This window comes from Mangifera indica, chromosome 16 (genome assembly GCF_011075055.1).
Source record: "Mangifera indica cultivar Alphonso chromosome 16, CATAS_Mindica_2.1, whole genome shotgun sequence".
Lineage (NCBI taxonomy): Eukaryota > Viridiplantae > Streptophyta > Magnoliopsida > Sapindales > Anacardiaceae > Mangifera > Mangifera indica.
Window position 1 is genome coordinate 8,649,906 of NC_058152.1, and position 22,226 is coordinate 8,672,131.

Below are 22,226 nucleotides of genomic sequence, written 5' to 3' on the forward strand. Positions count from 1 at the left end.
AATATTTACCTGGATTAGGATGAGTTTGATATAAGGTTTCTGTAATTGTGCTTCGATTTTGGCAAAACAATTGTTTAATTTGTTTGTAGTGAGAAACCGATTGAAACATGTGCTCTTAAAGTTGAAATTAGAGTAAACCTAGAATTATACTAGATTTTTGGGTATGATTTCATAATGAAAAAAATTGGTGGATAGATACTTATAGGTGAGATAAATTTTTGGTATAATAATTGAATTTACAAGAAAAGTGATTTGGAGATGAATAATAATTCATTAAAATAGAACTAGAGAAGATAGACAAAAACAATTACTTGGCAGAGTTGTACATGTCTATGCCTGCACATAACTAATTAGACAATGCTATAATTAATTTAATTAGGCAATATCTAATAATTCACAAAGAAGGAAATAAATATAGATTAACAACTACAATATATATATATATATATATATATATATATATATATATATATATATATATATATTGTAAACTTGGGATATAGTATTCAGATTCACAATCACTATACCAAGTAAGTGAAAGATCTTCTGTTTGAAAGTTCTAATGTTTCATCAGTTTTGCTAACCCTCAGGTAATGTATATGCATATATACTAAATTGATAAATCTAATAACTGGGGATAGAGTTCAAAGCATCTTGATAAAGATTATTCCTTTGATGGGATTACATTAATTTTAAGAAATTAATTCATAATTTCATCAATGGCATTACAATTAATTTTAAGAAATTAATTCATATTTGCAACATTGGTAATACTTTTATTATACATATCTGTCAAATAACTTTTTTTTTTTATGTAATAGCTGTCTGTCACATTAGTTGTATGACACATGGTAATATTAGTGGTACAATACCGAAGTTTTTCCTAGATTTTTTTCCTAGTATTATTAGTCTTAAAAAAAAAAAAAAGAAGATAATAATAAGTATCTAAGCATGGCCCCTTGGGAACATGTAACAGGAATTGAGACGATAATAGGATTATGACTAGTGGTTGATCTCATTCCAACTCTCTACAATTTGAGAATGTGACCAATGTATATAGGTTAACCTCTTCCAAACTTTCCGTTTACCTTTGGCAAGGATGGCTTTGGCCTTTCTCTTCGCACTCATTAAAATAATCAAATCTCTCTCACCTATTAACTTTTCCATTCTGGCACATTTACTGCTTTAAGGTATCTTATTCAATTGTTTGTTATTCTTTCTATATTTCATTAAACATCATTAATTGCACTCTTTTTGAGAGACCTCTATATAAAGATTCTTCTGTACAAACCTCTTTGCAATGTCTCTCATAATGAACTCTAACAATTCACCCCTTGATTTGTGTTCTCCATTGATGGACCAAAAAAATGATGAGAAAGGTTCCATTATTTTCGATACTTTGAAAAAGCAAACAAACATTCCAACTGAGTTTATTTGGCCAAACAGCGACTTGGTCAATACCCAACAAGAGCTTAACGAGCCCTTGATAGACTTGGAAGGATTCATGAAGGGTGATGAAAGTGCCACAGCTGAAGCCATTCAGCTTGTGAGAAATGGCTGTTTGGAGCATGGATTCTTTCAAGTGATCAATCATGGCGTCGATGCAAGTCTCATAAATGCAGCCTACGAAGAAATTGATTCTATTTTCAACCTTCCTCTTGAAAAGAAACTCAGCATTCCAAGGAAGCCTTTCCAGGTTTTTGGATACTCTGGTGCTCATGCTGATCGTTTCTCATCCAAGTTGCCTTGGAAGGAAACGTTGTCTTTTGGGTTCCCTTACGGCGAGAATGACTCCAACCCTGTTATTCTTAACTACTTCAAATCTGTTCTGGGAGAAGATTTTGAACGCACAGGGTGAGTATAGTTTTTAAGTACGAACGAAAAGTCATTCAGTTGGCTGTTATCAAACTACTGATTAGTCATCTTCGTACTGTACTAATTGTGTTTTCTAGTATTTACATCTAATATTGTGTACTGAAGTGAATATATATATATATATATATATATATATATATATATATATATATATATATATATATATATATATATATATATATATATATATATATAGGTGGGTTTATCAAAGGTATTGTGAAGCAATGAAGAAGTTATCAGATGTGATTTTTGAGCTTTTGGCGATTAGCTTGGGAATAGATCAACTGCACTATAAGAAATTTTTCGAAGATGGGTACTCAATCACGAGGTGCAACTATTATCCTCCTTGCAATAATTCAAGCCTCACTATGGGAACTGGCCCTCATAGTGACCCAACAGCCTTAACAATCCTTCATCAAGACCAAACTGGCGGCCTTGAAGTTTTTGTAAATGATAAGTGGCAAACAGTCCGACCTCGACAAGATGCCCTAGTCATAAATCTTGGCGACACATTCATGGTAATCCATTTCTAATGCCCTTTAATTTTATTTTTATTTCTCTCACAAATTAAATTGTGAACTTTGTTATTATTCGTATGAAAATTAAATCAATCAGTTGTTATTATAACTTGAGGACACATGCATTTTTTCGTTTAAGGAGGTAGAAAAAAGCTATAGAAGAGACTTCAGGGCACCGCATTAATCATACTTTTTATAAAATTAAGATATCAATAAGCTTTTCGAAATGACACAATTGAACAGCAATACTTTCAGCTTGAGGTTTTGAACATTAGCCATAGCTTTATTAAATTTGAAGCCAACTTCTTATAACTCCAGTTCTCTCACTTTGAGACTCGTACGCGTTGTAATCTAGTGGTCGCAGCCCGTTCTTTTATTTGTAATGCAAGTGGGTCCTTTAGCACGAGCCACTACAAAATTATTTGATAAAGAAATGAGCATAAATTTGTTCAGAAAAAGGTAAGGTAGGAGTTGAATTGTCAAAATGAGACATAATGAATGATACAAATATTACATCATCTATGCATCATTCATATAGAAAACGTTATCTGTAAAATTGCTTACTTCATAAAATAAAGGCTTGAGGTATATGTTGGGATGTTACACGTAGGCATTATCAAATGGGAAATACAAGAGCTGCCTGCACAGAGCAGTGGTGAACAGTGACAAAGAAAGAAGATCAATAGTGTTTTTTGTGTGTCCAAAAGGTGACAAAGAGGTGAGGCCCACAGAAGATCTTGTTAACAAAGAAGGGTCAAGGATTTACCCAGATTTCACATGGTCAGACTTGATGGGGTTCACTTTGAAGCACCATAGGCCTGATGCTGCTACTCTGCCCGCCTTTGTCGAATGGCTTGCATCTTCCAAATCATCTAACTCCTAGTTGCTTTTGGATGAATTTGAATCATTTCTATGTCTCTAGCTATGTGAATGTAATTTGGGTTTGTGGCTACTATTATGTAACTCTTATGTTATGTTGTAAGAGTGGTTTTTGTGATCTTGTACCCAATGTTTTTAGAGTGACAAATAAATTCTCTACCTAGTGATTTTAGATAAAAAAATTATGTTTATGTTGCCAAAGTTAAACTACATCATTGTTATAATTTGGAGAACGGAAAATATCATAGAATGTATAAGGTTTCTAAATTTATCACTTTGATGATAATTTCCACACTTTTTCAGTAAATAAATCTTCAAAGTTTAAAATAACCTTTTGCCTCCTAAAATGTGACTTAAAAGTTGTTTATGAAACACAATCCTATTGGTTGTCCCTTTCTATGCTCTCTTCTTGTGTGCATAAAAAGATTAATGCTACTCTAAGGGCCTTTCTTTGGAATGGTGTCAACTTAAATGGGAAGAAAGCTAAGGTGGCTTGAGAGGATATGGTGTTCTGAGGAATGAAAGTGGAATTAGGCTTATGCAGAGCAAGGATTGGAACAAAGTAGCAATGATGAAGCATATTTGGAAGATTATTAGCAATGATAATCAATCTGTGTAAGTTGAGTGGGTAGCCTCCATAAGATTGAAGAAAATGAGTATATGGGATATAAGTGCTAACGGTGATAGTTTATGGACTTGGAGAAAACTTCTTAATCTTAGAAAGGATATGAAGATAAGAAGGAAAAGGATTATCGATAATGGGGAATCCTCCTTTCTTTGGCTTGATAATTAGCACTCAAAGGGGTCGTTGCTTGATAAATATGGAAGATTGATCTAGGATATTGGCTTGTTTCTCCATGATAAGGTTAAGAAGATTATGGTTGATGGTGATTGGAGATAGCCTACGTCAAACTCTTTGGATTTGATAGAGTTAAAAGCTTCCCTTATTTTGGGTCCAATTGGTGGGGAAGACAAATTCGTGTGGCTCTCCCTATCTAAGTGGCAACTTTTCAATAAATTTGGCTTGGAATGAAATTTGACTTAAGAAAGACATTGTTAATTGGGATCACTTGGTGTGGTTTAATAAGCACTTCCTAAGACATGCATTCTTTGTATGTTTGTCTATTAAAGGGAGGATAATAACCAAAGATAAGCTTCGGTAGTTTCAAGTTATTTCCAATGACACTTGTGTGCTTTGCAACCAAGAGAAAAAAGACTTGGACCTCATTTTCTTCAAGTATGAGTTTATGTCTAGTATTTGGGAGAACATGTTAAGGCTTTGTTGTCATAGATATGTGAACATCCCATGGCTAGAGTATATTGTTTGTTGCGTAAAAAGTTGAAAGAAGTATAGTCTTCAGAACATTATTTGCAAGCTTGCTCGAGGTGATACCATATACTTTGCTTAGAGGGAAAGAAATAACATCATTTTTGGTAATAGAAGGATAAGTATGGACAAAATTATATTGAAGATCAAAGAAGTGGTTTGGGAAAGGGCTTCCCTTTTAAGCAAGATAACAAGGAAGGATGACAATGAAGACTTAGCAAACAAGTGCAGTCTTTTATGTTATATATTCAAAGATTCTTAGGTGGAATGTTGCTCTTGGTTTTGAGTTGTTTCTTGTGTGTTTGATTTTCTTCTTGACCCCTATCTTGCTTATAAGGTTGAGATAGTTGTCAAAAGGATGTTTTGTGTTGTTGGTGTGTTTTTTCCTTTTCGGTTGCTTAAGTTCTCCTTTTGCTTTTGGTTTAGTGTTGTGTGCCCTTATTGTGCTTCTTGTTGTTTTGTGCTTAGGTTATTTGTTGGTATTATGCGTTGTTAGTTGTTGTTGGCTTTTCTAGTGTTTTGCAAAATTCTTGACTTAACATGGGGGTATGTCTCGTGGTAAGCTTGCCTTGCTCTCCCTCAACGTAGAGGGTTGTCTCATGGTGAGGCTTTTTTTGGTAGTAATTCATTCTTAATTACTAAAAAAAAAAAACTTATTTACTCCTAAGGTTTAATACATGCTCAAATTTTAACCCACTAAGTTTTAAAAATCCAAATACTTACCCATTTGTTTTTTTTTTTTAGTAATCAGGGAACCCTGCTTGTATTTTGCTAGACAAACAAACCCAAGGCATAGTGACCAAACCTATGACTACTGAACCAAATAAGTCAAGGTTTTATAAGCGTAACAGAGACTCAAATCCAAGTCTTTTACCTTGAAAGTTCTAATGTTTCACCGATTTTACTAACCCTTAGGGTTTTATATATTAAAATTTGTTGTTCCTATCAGGGGCAAAAATATCATTTAATGATTTTATTTAAAGAAAAAAAAATTATCTCTTTTTTCCCACCTTAGTTAAGAAAATTAACAATTTCCCCTAACTTAGTTTTAAAAAGTTACATTTTCACTTCCACTATTTAGGTTTTTCAATTTTAAGATTAACAATCACCATTCAAAGTTTAAAAACATTGTACTTACACCCTAGAAAATGTATGCTCTCTTTTCAGCAATTGTTCTTTTTGGTGATTCATATTTGTCACACAGATCTATGTATTGGTCAATGCAAAAATCAGTCAGATGACATCCAGACCTGTGTGACATTGCCTGACAAATTTGTGCCTCAACTAACGCACAAATCTATTGCATGGATCTGTGCAATTTATCACAGAGATCTAAGTGACAAATTCGACCATTTCATTCAATTGGGTATTTGGATTTTCAAAACTTAACAGGTGTGAATTTGGGGATACATTAAACCTTGGTTAGGAATAAGTCTTTTGGCCCAAGTCAAAATTATCATTTTACCTCGCTTAATAACACTTGCTTATAAGACAACTTATCGGTACATCTATATATCATAGTTTCAAACTTGAAGAGTTTGTATTTTTGTTCTTTGGTAAGTTCTTGAATGAAAATGGTAAGTTGGAAGATTAAAGTGTTGTTTTTCCCTAAACCCTAAACTCGAAGAGTTTGTTTGATGAAAGGTATAGAAAATTATCATGCAAATACTAAATTTAAAAAGTTAAGTCTAATCTAAAATATTCTCCCAATTTGAGATATGAACTATTCCAAATTTTTGTAAACTAGTATATTTATAAAGGAAAATTATAATTTTAAAAATTCACATTCTATAATGAAAAATCAATTATATAGCAAAAAGAATTTATAAAAAGAAAAGATCTACAACAATGTCAATTTGTTGATAAGATCCTAAAGAGGGGTTGCTGTAATCTTTGATCATGGCAACCATCACAAATTGCAATGCGTAGTTTATTAGTAATAAGATTTGCACCAATGAAATGTATAATAAATAATTGGGAAATTCAATTTAAGAATGTGAAGAGATAGTAAATATGAATAGGCAGTCAGTTTTTTAATAGGGTTTGATTAGAAATACCAAGATATTACACTTTGATTGTGATTTTGGGTCAAAAGTGTAAAATAAATGAGTATAAAAAATAGTAAGTTTTGGACAATGTCAAATCTAACTATTTCACTTTTCATAATAAAACAAAAAAATCAAGGTCTGGAGGGTTCCATCGCATATTCCCTTAAATCAATTGTGCCTCATTCTACTTTAGGGCTTCAACTTGTCAAAAGATGTTCCTATTCATCTAGGGGTAAACATTGTTTGGTTTGTTATTTTAATTTGAATGATCAATGGTCGAGACTTGTCTTTTTTCTAGGATTGTTTGCAACATTGAGATGATGATCTAATTTCCTTTTGAGCTCAAAATCACAAACTCTATGGGTTCATATAAACTGATAGAGAAAGCATCAGTGAGCATAGGGATTGATTTGATTATTTAGAATGTGACCTAAGGAAGGTTCTCTACCAAGATAAGGAATTGAAGAATAAATTAGCAGTTGCCAAATTCGGGGTTGAGAATTGATCCAAGGACATGGTTCTTACAAGTCTTCCATGATATTTGGCTTCATTTCCTAGACTATGAGTTTTCCTTCTTGGTTTAGAGCTATAAGGAGCAAACACAAGAATGGAAGCTAAAGTGTGGAGCATGAGACTTGACCCAATTATATGAGTCCTAAATAGAGTTTTCAAATGAACTACAACTAAAAGAAATCCCCCCTTTTCCAATTCATTAACAACGTGAAATCTATGAGTAAAGATTTTATATTACAAATGTGATGATGTTTTTTTTTTTTTTGGTAAATAATAATTTTATACCAAAGAAAGACTATACAAATGGCTTATCTAGGACAAAACCCCTAGATTAAGCCTAAAACATGCATACCTAGGACAATCCCCAAGGTTATGCTGCAAACACCAAGAACCAATAGAAACCAAATTACAATACATATAAACTCCAAATAACACCACTAATACAAAAAAAACAACTAAAAGGACTTCAAACTCAAGAGGATCGAATCTCCCCAAATGACTACATGAAAATCGAATGAGGGATACCCCATTTGTTGGCAATGAATTCATTTCCACTAGTCTTGTTCACTTTGTTCAAACAAGTCACCCGAACTCTAACACATTCTTTTATGAGCATAACTACTCTCTCTTTCGGTTGTCCACCTCTTCTTGTGATGATGTTTTGTTAAAGGATATGTAATTATTCTTGTTGATTTATTAAGTACAATCTAGAAAATATGTTGGTGAAAACACCCTAATGGGTAATGTGATCCTAAATGCAAGTAAGGATCTTTTAAAAATTTAAGCACAATTAATAAAATTAACATAAACAATTTTATCAACAAAAATTAATGAGATAAAGGGATATATAAATTGCTCAATATTTATAATGGTTTAAACTTTTCTTTTTCAAGTCTTCTATATCCACATTCACAAGTAACTAGCTTAAAGTTTGACTAGACTTAAAAATTTTCTTCACATTAGATTTCTGGGACTGGCATTCAAATACAATAGTTGCTACATGATTTCACCCAAAATGATTTAAAAATAAAATTTAGAGTGTTAAATGCCTCTACAAGGCTAATTTCACAAGTTTAGTACTAGTGTACACTTAAGTGTTCAAGTTTTAAGCATAGTGAGAAAATAAGAGAAGACTTTGTGAGAAGAAAATGCTCATAGATTGAATTAATGTAGCATTTAACCTTTTGTAGCTTAAAATCACTCCAATTAATAGGTAAAACATGTTGGAAATGCTGAAAGAGTCGTTGGGTTAAAAATTTCTTAAAAATCACAAGTGCATTAGTGTTCTTGATTCATGATTGGGCATGCTTGGGTAACAAATCTTTGTTTTAAACAAAGTCAACATTGGCCAGAACCCAACAATTGATTTTTCTTCTCGCACCAAATGTCTAAACAAGCATGCACTTTCTATATATGGTTGCTCTTCTCTTAATATGTAAAAGCCTTCTAGAATTCCAAAGTTCTGTATGATAAGAATGAATGATGACTTGAATTGTTGGAATTTTGCTTATGAATTGGGCATGCATTATACTTTGACTTGAAAAGTCTTGACTTTGACTTTGACCACACACAATGATGATGAATGTGAAGTCTTTCTCGTAAGTCTTTATGTTTTACCATGCATAGGAATTAAACCTTCTTATGAAAGGGCATGCATGAATCTTTGACTTTTTCCCATGTTAACTCCACTTGAATTCAAATTAGGAGGTATGCACAATGACTTCTTCCTTGTGATTGGCTTGAAAATGGTCATGAATGGGCATTTAACCTGAAGGCATGGTTGTTAAAATCGTATTTGATATTTATGGATGTAATTTTATATTAATCATTAATAAAGGATTTATTGTTATTCAATTCATATTACATTCAATTATATGATTGTATAAATAACATGCGTTCAGAATGGTAGTACTATAATGAGGAGATTAGACGATTGATCATAGGAACCTTATATACATATTATACGGCTATTTTAGAAACATTTATAACCTCGACATTATAATGAACAAGGGCATGTGTAATAAAGATAGGATTATCATAATGTTGAATGACTTTATCAAAAAGTGGTGACAATTCTCATGTGTTGATGTTTTTTATAGATAACTTGGTGTAACACATAAGTGCACATTGTAGATATGTTCATTGGACTAACCAACCAAAAAATATCCATATGGATAGTTGCTCTAGTGTCTATGGAATAAATCCTCTAAACACTACATATGATTTTTTAACTTGAGGTTACTAAACCGTTTAGTGTAAGGATCAGTATGGTCCATAATTAAGGTAACCATAAAGGCATTGGATAGGACTATGGTTGATTAATAAAAAATTCATTATCTCTAAGCACAAGAGAAGATATCTCACATAAAAATATTGAATGACATTTATGACTGCTTAAATCTGTAGCTACAGTGGGATAAGGTCATAACCTAATTTGTGTTGATCATTAATGTGTATCAGTTTATACTGAAGAACCATTAAGATAAACATATTTCTACGTCTCAACCTCGAGAGCTGCTAATTAATGAAATGATTGAATTGCATGTAACTATGATATTATAAAAGCTTAAGAGATATTTTTTAACACTCTATCGTTTGAGTGACCATGATGATTTACTAAAGGTCAATTTTGGTCTATGTCTAAATTTGATCCGAATCCAAATGCTACCAATTTGATAAAGAGCTTATGAGTCACACACATAAAAGAGTTGAATCAAACCTAGAGGCGATAATTATTTGTTAACAATCTAGGTATTTAAGGATAAGAGAGGTATTGTTGATAGACTAGGTTTGCCCATTAGGATTGAAAAGACCTAGTTTGACCATGCTTTGACTAAGTGCATAACCATGCATAAAGCATGTAAACTGGTGCATATTCAACCAAACATGCAACAAGAAACCAAAAATCAAAAACTGTTTTCACTGTTCATGTGGTATGAGCAGTTTTTTTGTTCTTGCAGTTTAACCAACCAAATCAACTCCAAATCCAACCGAATTCATTTCATCATAATCACAACACAATGAACTTTCTTTCAAGCTATGGACGTACACAATTGGAGTAGATTAAGGCAATCAAATTACAAGTAGAATGCAGTGGCAGAAATGGTAATTATGTTACAACTCTCTGCCATAATCAAAATTAACACACATACACACTCTAATTTGGATTTCTAAGGAAACATAAAGTGTAACCAAGGCATAAAGGAAAGTTCCACCAACCTTGGGGCCTTCCACCACCAATCTTCCACCAAGAATGATTGGATAAAGGAAATAAGAAAGAGAGCCAACAAAGCTCCTTCAAGTTTTCATTCCAAAGTAAAAAAACTACATTTTACAAAGCATAACCACTTTATATGGGAATAAGTGGTGGCAAGATATATGTGTACATAGCCTTTTAATAAATTAGTTCACCCTAGCCCTTAATTCACTCTAAACCACACAAAATAAGCCATGCCATACTTTAAATAAATGCAATAGGACAAAATGTTACTATTATTCCATAAAAAGTGGGCTCTTGTCTTCACCAAAGCTCTCCTTTCATCCAATTTCGTCCAACTCTCCCAATTGGGCTTTGAACACCTTTTTGGGCTTCAAAATGGAGTGATGGATGGTTGTAACTTCACTTGGGCTTCTCAAAATGATGCTTGGACGTTTGGACCATTGATGGACTTCAAAAGTTGCACTTTTGGATCAATTGGAGCAAGCTATTCATTTGGACCTTGGGTGGATGTAATAAGACTATATCCAAAAGTGGTTTTGGGCCAAAATTGAAGGTGGAATGCTTCCTTTGGCTTGGGATTTCTTGGAACTTCATTCTTCCTCGCTTCAAAGGTTGCATGGAGACTTAAGGATGACTTGGAACCCAAAAATGATAATGGAGCCGCATATACATCATCCTCCCCGGGTTGAGAAGGATTTGCCTTCAAATCTTCAAGATGGCTACCCTCCATTTGCTGACCATTCATAAACAAGCTCTCTTTCTTGACTTCTTTTCCCTTAGTAGCTCTATGAACTTGTTGTGGACTAAGAGGAGTTAAAGTGATAGTCTTACCATTGAATTTAAAGGAGTAAGTGTTCTTCTTGCCATCATGCTTCACTTCCCTATCAAATTGCCATGGTCTTCCCAACAACAAGTGACAAGCATCCATAGGAATCACATCACACAAAATCTTATCACTATAATGCTTACCAATGGAGAAGGAAACAAGCACTTGTTTGGCTACTTGGAGGCTGGTCCCATTGCTCAACCATTAGAGCTTGTACGGTTGAGGATGAGGTATGGTAGGTAATCCAAGTTTTTCCACTAAGGTAGATGAAGCTACATTGGCACAACTTCCGCTATCTACAATTAAAGAATACACTTTATCTTCAATGGTGCACCTTGATTGGAAAATGTGGAGTCTTTGCTCTTCATGAGGAAGAGGTTTGGCATGCAATGCTCTTCTAATCACTAACATCTCTCCTTCATCAGCTCCTTGTAGAATTTCTTCTTCTTCCTTGTTGGCTTCATCACTTTCATGGCTGGAAACTTCACTTTCTTCTTCTTCTTGAAGAGACTCCTTAATTGCTTGTATCTCTATCAAGGATAAAACTCTCCTATTAGGGCATTCAGCTTGGAAGTGTCCATAGCCTTGGCATTTAAAGCACTTTTTGTTGGAGAGGTTGGTCTTCACCATATTAGGCTTGTCCTTAGTTGGTTCCACCATTTGTTCCTTGCCTTTCTCCGTGGAAGAAGAATCAACAACATTTGTGTAGGATGGGGAACCTTTATGGAAGGTAGTTCCCTTGGTAAAAGATATGCTTTTGTTAGATAATGTCCCTTTGGAGAATGACTTGGAAACCATGGGCTTCATGGTCTTCTTTTGCTTCTCCACTTTAATAGCCAACTTACACACATCTTCAAAAGTGCAATATGGTTGCAATTCTACCATATGAGCAATGTCTTGGTTTAAGCCACCGATAAATCTTGCAATGGTTTGCTCTTTCACTTCCGGCAGCTCACTCCTCATTAATAGCTTCTCAAACCCCCTTATGTAATACTCTACTCCATCACTTCCTTGCTTAAGGGTGTGTAGCTTGAGGTAAAGATCTTGTTTATGGTTGTCCGGAAGGAATCTTCTCTTCATAAGCTTCTTTAGTTTCTCCCAAGATCTCACTCTCTCTTTACCATCCTTTTCCTTTTGCTTCTTAAGATTTTCCCACCACAAGGATGCATAATCCTTGAATTTCAAGATGGCAAGTTTACATTTCTTCTCATCCGAATAGCCCTTATATTCAAAAACTCTCTCTATAGCATGTAACCAATCAACAAAATCATCCGGACTTATGCTCCCTTCGAATTCTAGAATTTCAATCCTTAAACCCCTATCATCATCCTTTTCTCTCCTAGGTGGCCTCTCTTGTTCTTCCTCACTTGAATAATCATGAAGCATCAATTCCTCCCTATGATGTCTAGGAGGAGGAGGGGAAGCTCTAAGATGTCTTCTTAGTTGATGTAGTTGGGTTAGGTGAGGTGGAGGAGGGGGTATTTGGCTTTGTGTTGAAGTTTGGGGCTGTGATAAAGCTGTCTGACTTTGAGTGAGGGTCAAGTCTCTCATCATTTGCATTATTTGATTCATTTGGTCCTTAATGGCCTTAAGTTCTCCTTTGATCTCTTCCTTTAATGCCATGTGGGAAAATTCTCAAGGATGAGGAGGTGAGGAAGATGAGGATGAAGTTCTCTTATGGGACATTTTTGGTAATGGCTAGTAGGTAAAGGTTAATGGTTATAAGTGTTTAAGGGTTGGGGGTGAGTATTGATAAATGTTTAGGTTAAGGAAGGTTTGTGTTTAAGGCAAATTAAGATTCTGTTAACAGTAATTTTGGAGTGAACAGTGAATTTCGGGGAGGTGAACAGTAGCTCCGAGAGGTAGAAATCAGTCAACAAATCACACAAACAACCTAGGCTCTGATACCAAATGGTGCATATTCAACCAAACATGCAACAAGAAACCAAAAATCAAAAACTGTTTTCACTGTTCATGTGGTATGAGCAGTTTTTTTGTTCTTGCAGTTTAACCAACCAAATCAACTCCAAATCCAACCGAATTCATTTCATCATAATCACAACACAATGAACTTTCTTTCAAGCTATGGACGTACACAATTGGAGTAGATTAAGGCAATCAAATTACAAGTAGAATGCAGTGGCAGAAATGGTAATTATGTTACAACTCTCTGCCATAATCAAAATTAACACACATACACACTCTAATTTGGATTTCTAAGGAAACATAAAGTGTAACCAAGGCATAAAGGAAAGTTCCACCAACCTTGGGGCCTTCCACCACCAATCTTCCACCAAGAATGATTGGATAAAGGAAATAAGAAAGAGAGCCAACAAAGCTCCTTCAAGTTTTCATTCCAAAGTAAAAAAACTACATTTTACAAAGCATAACCACTTTATATGGGAATAAGTGGCGGCAAGATATATGTGTACATAGCCTTTTAATAAATTAGTTCACCCTAGCCCTTAATTCACTCTAAACCACACAAAATAAGTCATGCCATACTTTAAATAAATGCAATAGGACAAAATGTTACTATTATTCCATAAAAAGTGGGCTCTTGTCTTCACCAAAGCTCTCCTTTCATCCAATTTTGTCCAACTCTCCCAATTGGGCTTTGAACACCTTTTTGGGCTTCAAAATGGAGTGATGGATGGTTGTAACTTCACTTGGGCTTCTCAAAATGATGCTTGGACGTTTGGACCATTGATGGACTTCAAAAGTTGCACTTTTGGATCAATTGGAGCAAGCTATTCATTTAGACCTTGGGTGGATGTAATAAGACTATATCCAAAAGTGGTTTTGGGCCAAAATTGAAGGTGCAATGCTTCCTTTGGCTTGGGATTTGTTGGAACTTCATTCTTCTTGGCTTCAAAGGTTGCATGGAGACTTAAGGATGACTTGGAACCCAAAAATGACAATGGAGCCACATATACATCATCAACCATGCACATGGTGTGAGGAGGTGATAACCATGCACATGTATAGTGTTATCCGATACCATGAAGAAAGTAATGAGTTGATCGAGACATACTTGTAGTGCTAGCCATACATAGGCTTTGTATATGTTAGCTAAACTGTTGAGTGCTAATTATATATGTGGTTTAAAGAGAGTCATGCTTGAAGTGGTGTTCCAGCCCTACACAGGCTTTACCTTGTATATAAAGGCATACATTCAATTTTGGAAGTTTGTGTGTGAAAAACCCTACCCGCAACACTTTTTGTCTCTTCTTCCCATGAATATTGAGCATCCAACAAGAGCCCTAGGAACATCTTCACTTGGATTTCCTCTTTTGTGTTCACACTCTGCATGGATACCAAGATGTTGCCTTTTGAGGATTGGATAGTGTACCATCTCAAGCCATGTGAAGTTTTGAAGAGGTCATGTAACATCCGAATTCAAGTGTGTCAGTAAACTCCACTTCCAAAATTACCCCTAAAGTTGATTTTATAACTTGTTGTTTAAAGAAATTGCAAAAAAATTATAGAAAACTACTAAATGAGCAATAATTTTCAAAGGGGGTAAAATGGTCATTTTATAAAGATTCAAGGGACAAAGTGGGAATTAAAATTGAATGGCACACTTGAAATTATATGGTGGTGCTAAGGGTTTTTGGTAATTGGCTAAGGATAAAATAGTAATTTATGGAAAAGATTAAGGGCAAAATGGTCTAAAAGGCTTATAAACTTATGCCTGTTCATTTCCTTCTTCATTTTAGTCGAGAACTCCATAATTTTTAGCTAAGCTTTTTCCCTTAACCAAAATTCACCAAAAAACCTAGCTAAACCACCTAATTTCCAGAGGCTCCAGTTATAAAAGTGTAGATCTGTCAATTCTGGTCAGTTCTAAGGTAAGAAATTTAATTTTTAAGCGATGTGAAATTTAGAGTTTTGATGGATGATTATATTTTTGGTTGATTAAGGTTGCCAGAAAGAAGAAAAGAATGTGAATAAGCTTAAATCACCAAATTAGCAAAGAAAAGGTAAGAATTTCATACTCTACATATTTGAAGTAAATTTGAGTTAGGTTATTTAAATAACCTTTACTTATATAAGTGTGTAAAGTATTAGAATTAAAGTGATTTATGCTTAAAAGGATAAAGAAATTCATTAGGATTATGATGTAATTTTTGGCCATAAGGGTAAAAAGGTAAATTTTGGCCATAAAGGCAAAAATGTCATTTTATGTGATATAGGTTAATTTTGCTTAATTATGTGCATAATATGTGTAATAACCCTTATATTAAGCCTACATTGTATATTTTGAAATTAATTAAATGTATGAGATATATATAAATGCATGAGAAGAGAATATCATGTTTGATAAGGAATGAAAAGAATAAGGGAAAACAATGAATGAGTATATTTCATATCATGATTATATATGCATACATGAGGAATCATAACATATACATGATTTAGAAAAAAATAAAAAAAGAGGAAAAATATTTTCTAAGTCATGCATGTTTTCAGAAAATGGAAAATAAGTATTTTTGGTTATATAATGACTCATATGATACAGGAAAGCAGAAAACATACTTAAAATCCTTACACGTGAGCTGTACTGTGTGGACAACAAAGAAAATAATCGGTTATACTGTGTGGACAACCAGCTGTACTGTGTGAACAACAAAGAAAAAATATCAGCTGTACTGTGTGGACAACCAAAGAAAAATATTAGCTGTACTGTGTGGACAGCAAAGAAAAAAAATATGCGTGTAAGAGAGAATTGTACTTTGTATGGTGACTGCAAGTACTGTCATATGTAGTTTAGATCGATCAAGCGTGTAAGAGAGAATTGTACTTTGTATGGTGACTGCAAGTACTGTCATATGTTGTCTAGATCGATCAATGAGAAAGAAAAAGAAAAAAATTAGTAAATAATTTATGAAAGTCATTTGTATTAGAATTATGCATGTAAGCTGTGTGACTGATAAAAAGTTGAGAAAGATGTACGATCAGAAAATAGAAATGTCATGGCACTCATCTATGCATAAATTATAACGAGTGAATCATATCTGTATAAGAAGGAAATGAATAACTATGTGAAAGAAAAGAATTATGATACGTGTTAAATGCGTGTTTTGTGTCAATTATTTTGTTGTAAATAGCTCAGACACGCTGAGTATGAAAAAAATTAGTATCGGTATAAGATATTTTGAGTATTGAGTATGATTTTCTTACTGAGCCATAGTCGCTCACTCCATTTAATTTAATATTTTACAGGTAAAGAAATACAACAAAGGTTCCCGGGGAGCACTAGTGAGACATGAGGCTGAGGGAGAAAGACACCATAATCTTGTTGATTTATATGTTTTGATGTATATGTGAATATATGCATATATATACATATACTTGATATAGATATTGGTGGATATGTATACATTTTGTTTCTTATATGTATATATGTGAATGTGTATAGTTATATCTATATATGTACATATATATATATATACATATATATATACATATATATATATATACATATATATATATACATATATATATATATACATATATATATATATACATATATATATATATATATATATATATATATATATATGTATATATAGATATATATATATGACTAGTTATAAAAATTGATTATAAAGTTCTGTGGGTGATAATTTTTATAATGGTTATTATTATGTACTTATTTGATTAATTGTGATTAAGTTGATAAAAATTCAGTCGGTTGGTAGGACTGCATTATGTGAATTGCTAATTGGGAGTGTTACAGGACATAATTAAAAAGAGAAAATATTTCCTGGGCCCTCTAAAATAAGGGAACTCTTGCCGTTTTTCTGTAACACACCCAATGGTTAGGAGAGGTTACATTTTTGATATCAGAGCGCGATTTTGGACGTTTAAAGGAAGATATAATAGAATGTGTTGTAATATAATATAATATTTATATATAGTTTTGCATTCTAATATTGCACAGGTGCCCTTCATGTCTCACAGATCAGCTCTCGAGAATCGACTGTAGTAAGTTGTTTTCTTTACCTGTATTCAAATAATAGAATATTATGTAATTACACTTATGCAGTTATTAGATGAGGAGTACCACAAGACAAGGACGAGAACGGGGTCATGGAAGGGGTATTTAGAAAGGGACAGGAGAACCGTCTAACCCTGCCCCGTCAGTTGGTTCAGGATTTGGGCTAGTAGAAATAAGAGATATAGTCCATTAGGTGTTGACTGAGAGTCAAGATAGACCCACACCTGAAAATATAGCCAGAGATGCCATCTGAGATGAGATTACAAGTGAGATTCGTGAGGAAGTCATAGAAGAAATCAGAAATGAAATGAGGAATGAAGGGAGAGGGGAAATTAGAGCTCAAAGGCGACTTGAGCCCATTTATTCCTTACCTAATCAGCATACCCCTCCTGAATTTAAAGGTACTAAAGATCCTTTAGTGGCTGATGAATGGATCAAGCAGGTGGAAAGTACTATGGATTTATTTCCTATGACTGATAGAGAAAAAATTTGGTATGCCAGTTTCTTGATAAGGGGAGAGACCCGTGTATGGTGAGACCTAGTTAAAGAAACCAGAAATGTGGATCTGATGACCTGGAAAGACTTTAGAAGGGTATTTGAGGCCCAATACAGAACCGCTGATGTGGTAGCAGTCAAAGTTTAGGAGTTCATTTCTTTACAGCAGAGAGAGGGTTCAGTAAAGCATTATTCTACCCGTTTTGATGTCTTATCTAGTTTTGCTCCAGGTATGGTGAGTACACCTAGTTTCCGGCTAGACAGATTTCTTTAGGGCCTTAGACCAGAGATAACCTTGCATGTATTAGCTGTACCACAACCTCCTCAAACTTATAAAGAGGCATTGGAGAGAGCATTGAGGTTAGAGGTATATGTTAATAAGCTACCCAGGAATGCACCTTCTATGTCAACACCTCTATCATTGACAGCACCTCAAACAGTGATGCCAAATCGGTCAGCTTTACCTGCTTCATTAGCTATTTCAACACCTGCTATAGCATCAGGGGGTAGTTCAATTAGCTCCAGTTTCAGAAACAATAGGGGAAAAAGAAAATTTCAGTCAAAAGCAAATAAAAAAGGCGGGAAAAGTGACAAGAAGCCTAGAAAAGAAAATATTCCCCAGTGTCAGATTTGTGGGAGACGTCATAGCAGGGAATGTTGGTACCAGCAGAAACAGGTGATTTGTTATAGATGCCGACAGCCAGGGCATATAGCCAAAGATTGCCAAAGTACCGAAGTGCCAGTTCAGATACAACCACCACAAAGCCTAATTCCGCTAGTGCAACTAGGGAGAGGTACTAATGCACGAGTCTATACAGCTACCCATAGTCAGGTAGAGGCTAGCGCATCTGCAGTTACTAGTCAGATCTTTTTCCACTCTATTTCCTTATATGTATTAATTGATTTAGGAGCTACACACTCCTTTATTGCACCAGGGGTTATTGAAAGGGTAGGTTTAGTGTCTGTTAGATCTACCCATTCTTTTAGAGTTGAGATGCCAGATGGTGAGAGTGTGATTACGGATAAGATGTTAAAAGACCAGAGAGTAGTAATACATGAGAGAGAGTTAAAGGTGGACTTGATTGTCTTTAATATGCCCGATTTTGATGTTATTTTAGGCATGAATTTCTTAAAAAGATATGGAGTCGAGATTGACTATAGAAAGAAAAAGGCTCGATTCCAACTTGATAATGGGGATTACTTTAATTTCGGAGAGGGCCATTAGCCTAGTATGATGATCAGTAGTGTAAAGGCACAAAAATGATTGAAAAATGGGTGTACGGGATATTTAGCTCATATGGTGCATGAGCATGATATCCAAAGATTGGGTGTTCATGATGTTCCAATAGTACGAGATTTCTCAGATATCTTTCCTGATGAGCTACCAGGTTTACCTCCAGAGAGAGAGTTAGAGTTTAGTATAGAGTTAGAACCTGGCTCAGCCCCAATTTCAAAAGCCCCTTACCGAATGGCTCCAGCTGAATTACAAGAATTAAAGAAACAGTTGTAAAAACTTTTAGATAAGGGTTTTATTAGATCTAGTCACTCTCCTTGGGGAGCACCCATACTATTTGTCAAAAAGAAAGATGGGTTGCTTCGTATGTGCATAGATTACAGAGAGTTGAATAAACTTACAGTGAAGAATAAATACCCGTTGCCTCGAATTGATGATTTATTTGATCAATTGAAAGGACCTTCTGTGTTTTCCAAAATTGACTTAAGATCAGGTTATCACCAAGTGAGGATTACAGAGCAAGATATTCCAAAGAAAGCCTTTTGGACCCGCTACGGGCACTACGAGTTTGTGGTAATGCCCTTTGGATTGACTAATGCTCCAGCAATCTTTATGGATTTAATGAATCGAGTATTTCATGATTGCCTTGACAAATTCCTGATGGTATTTATTGATGATATCTTGATATATTCTAAATTAGAAGAAGAACATGTCGAACACTTGAGATTTATGCTACAAAGATTGAGAGAAACGAAATTGTATGCCAAATTCTCTAAGTGTGAATTCTGGTTAGATCGAGTAGTATTTTTGGGACATGTGGTTACTAAGGAAGGTATAGTTGTAGACCCTAGTAAAGTGGAAACAATACTTGAATAGGCGAGGCCGAAGATTGTGAAAGAGATCAGAAGTTTTTTAGGGCTAGCTGGCTATTACAGGAGATTTGTACAGGGTTTTGCCCAGTTGGCCAAGCCACTTATAGCTCTTACCAGACAAGGAACTCATTTTTTATAGACTGATGCTTATGAAAAGAGTTTCCAAGAGCTAAAAAGACGGTTGACTACAACTCCTATTTTAGTATTACCAGAGGAAGGTGTAGATTATGATATTTATTGTGATGCCTCGCATAATGGCTTAGGAGCCGTGCTGATGCAAAGGGGTAAGGTGATAGCGTATGCCTTTCGGCAGTTAAAAGATTATGAAACACACTACCCTACCCATGATTTAGAGTTAGCAGTAGTGGTTTTTGCTTTAAAAATTTGGAGGCATTATTTATATGGAGTTAAATGTAATATCTACACCGACCATAAAAGTCTAAAATATTTTTTTCACTCAGAAAGACTTGAACATGAGATAAAGAAGATGGTTGGAGCTAGTCAAAGATTATGAATGTGATATTAAATATCATCTGAGTAAAGCAAATGTGGTAGCCGATGCCTTAAGTAGAAAGATTATCACAGCTCACCTCACCATTTAGATAGAGTTACAGAAAAAGTTTCAGAGGGAACAGATTAAGGTGATAAGAAGTCAAATGGCCAGATTGGAAATTCAACCTAATCTCTTCAATGAAATAAAAGAGAAACAAGTAGAAGATTTGTGGTGCCAGAAAATAAGTCAACAGATATGTGAAGGGAAAGCAACTAAGTTTCAAATGATAGATGGAGTGCTCAAGTTCAGAAACAGGGTATGTATTCCCCAAGATTTGGAGTTGAGAAAGAAAATCTTAAGTGAAGCACATGATACACTTTACATTGCCCACCCTTGGGGGGGGGGGGGGGTGGGGGGTAAAGATGTATCAGGATTTAAAGAAAACTTATTGGTGGATACGTATGAAGAAAGATATTGGTGACTATGTAGCTAAGTGCTTGGTATGTCAACAGGTCAAGGCCGAGCATCAGAGACCTTCAGGTTTGCTCTACCCACTTAGTGTTCCTGAATGAAAATAGGAAGATATTTCAATGGATTTCATCATTGGCCTACCTCGAGTACAAAAAGGCTATAATGCATTATGGGTGATTGTAGATAGATTGACTAAATCGACCCATTTTATTCCAGTGAAAGATAGTTTTGCTTCAGATCAACTAGCCCAGATTTATATACGGGAGATTGTGAGATTACATGGCGCACCCAAAACTATTGTGTCAGATAGAGACCCCAGATTTGTTTCAGCTTTTTGGGGTAGCTTATAAAGAGCATTGGGTACTAAGCTGGCATTTAGCACAACATATCATCCTCGAACAGATGGCCAGACAGAAAGGGTGAATCAAATATTAGAGAATATGTTGAGGGCATGTTGCTTAGATTACAAAATGACTTGGCATGAAATGGTTCCATTGATAGAATTCGCATATAATAATAGTTACTAGTCCACTATTAAAATGGCACCATATGAGGCTCTTTATGGAAGAAAGTATAGATTTTCATTACATTGGGATGACATAGGAGAGCGAGATGATTTGAGTCAAGTTCTTGGGCCTGAGTTAACCCAAAGGATAGTGGAAGATATAAAGACTATCAAGACTAGAATGAAGCAAGCTCAAGATAGACAAAAGAGCTATGCAGATTTGAAAAGGAAAGAAGTAGAGTTTCAATTGAGTGACAAAGTTTTTGTGAAAATAGCCCCTTATAAGCACGTGATGAGATTTGGAAGAAAAGGGAAACTTGCTCCAAGATTTATTGGCCTATTTGAAATTTTAGAAAGAGTGGGCAAGGTGGCTTATAAATTTGCACTTCCACCTAGTATGGATCGAGTTCATAATGTATTTCATATTTCTTTATTGAGAAAATACATTAGCGATCCTTCACATGTCTTGAAATCAGATGATATGGAATTAAAAGAAGATTTAGCTTATGAGGAGCAACCGATGCAAATACTAGACAGAAAAATAAAAGAGCTCCGAAATAAGACAATTCCATTAGTGAAAGTATTATGGAAGAATCATAAGGTGGAAGAAGCCACATGGGAGGTTGAACAACAAATGAGAGAGAAATTTCCCAACCTATTTGTTTAAATTTCGTAGACAAAATTCTTTTAAGTGGGGAAGAAATGTAACATTCAAATTCAGGTGTGTTAGTAAACTCCCACTTCCAAAATTACCCCTAGAGTTGATTTTATAACTTCTTGTTTAAAGAAATTGCAAAAGAATTATAGAAAACTACTAAATGAGCAATAATTTTCAAAGAGGGTAAAATGGTCATTTTATAAAAATTTAAGGGACAAAGTGGAAATTAAAATTGAATGGCACACTTGAAATTATATGGTGGTGCTAAAGTTTTTTGGTAATTGACTA

General features: G+C 34.5%; 1 protein-coding gene across 1 annotated transcript; it reads left to right on the forward strand.

Annotated features, from left to right (window-relative positions):
• The first annotated feature begins 1,300 nt into the window (after positions 1–1,300).
• On the forward strand, positions 1,301–3,483 carry LOC123199771 (gibberellin 20 oxidase 1-D-like). The gene is made up of 3 exons (XM_044614822.1): positions 1,301–1,854; positions 2,072–2,393; positions 3,004–3,483. The coding sequence occupies exons 1-3, from the start codon at positions 1,301–1,303 to the stop codon at positions 3,274–3,276; spliced, it is 1,149 nt and encodes a 382-aa protein (XP_044470757.1). The 3' UTR covers positions 3,277–3,483.
• The last annotated feature ends 18,743 nt before the right edge of the window (positions 3,484–22,226 follow it).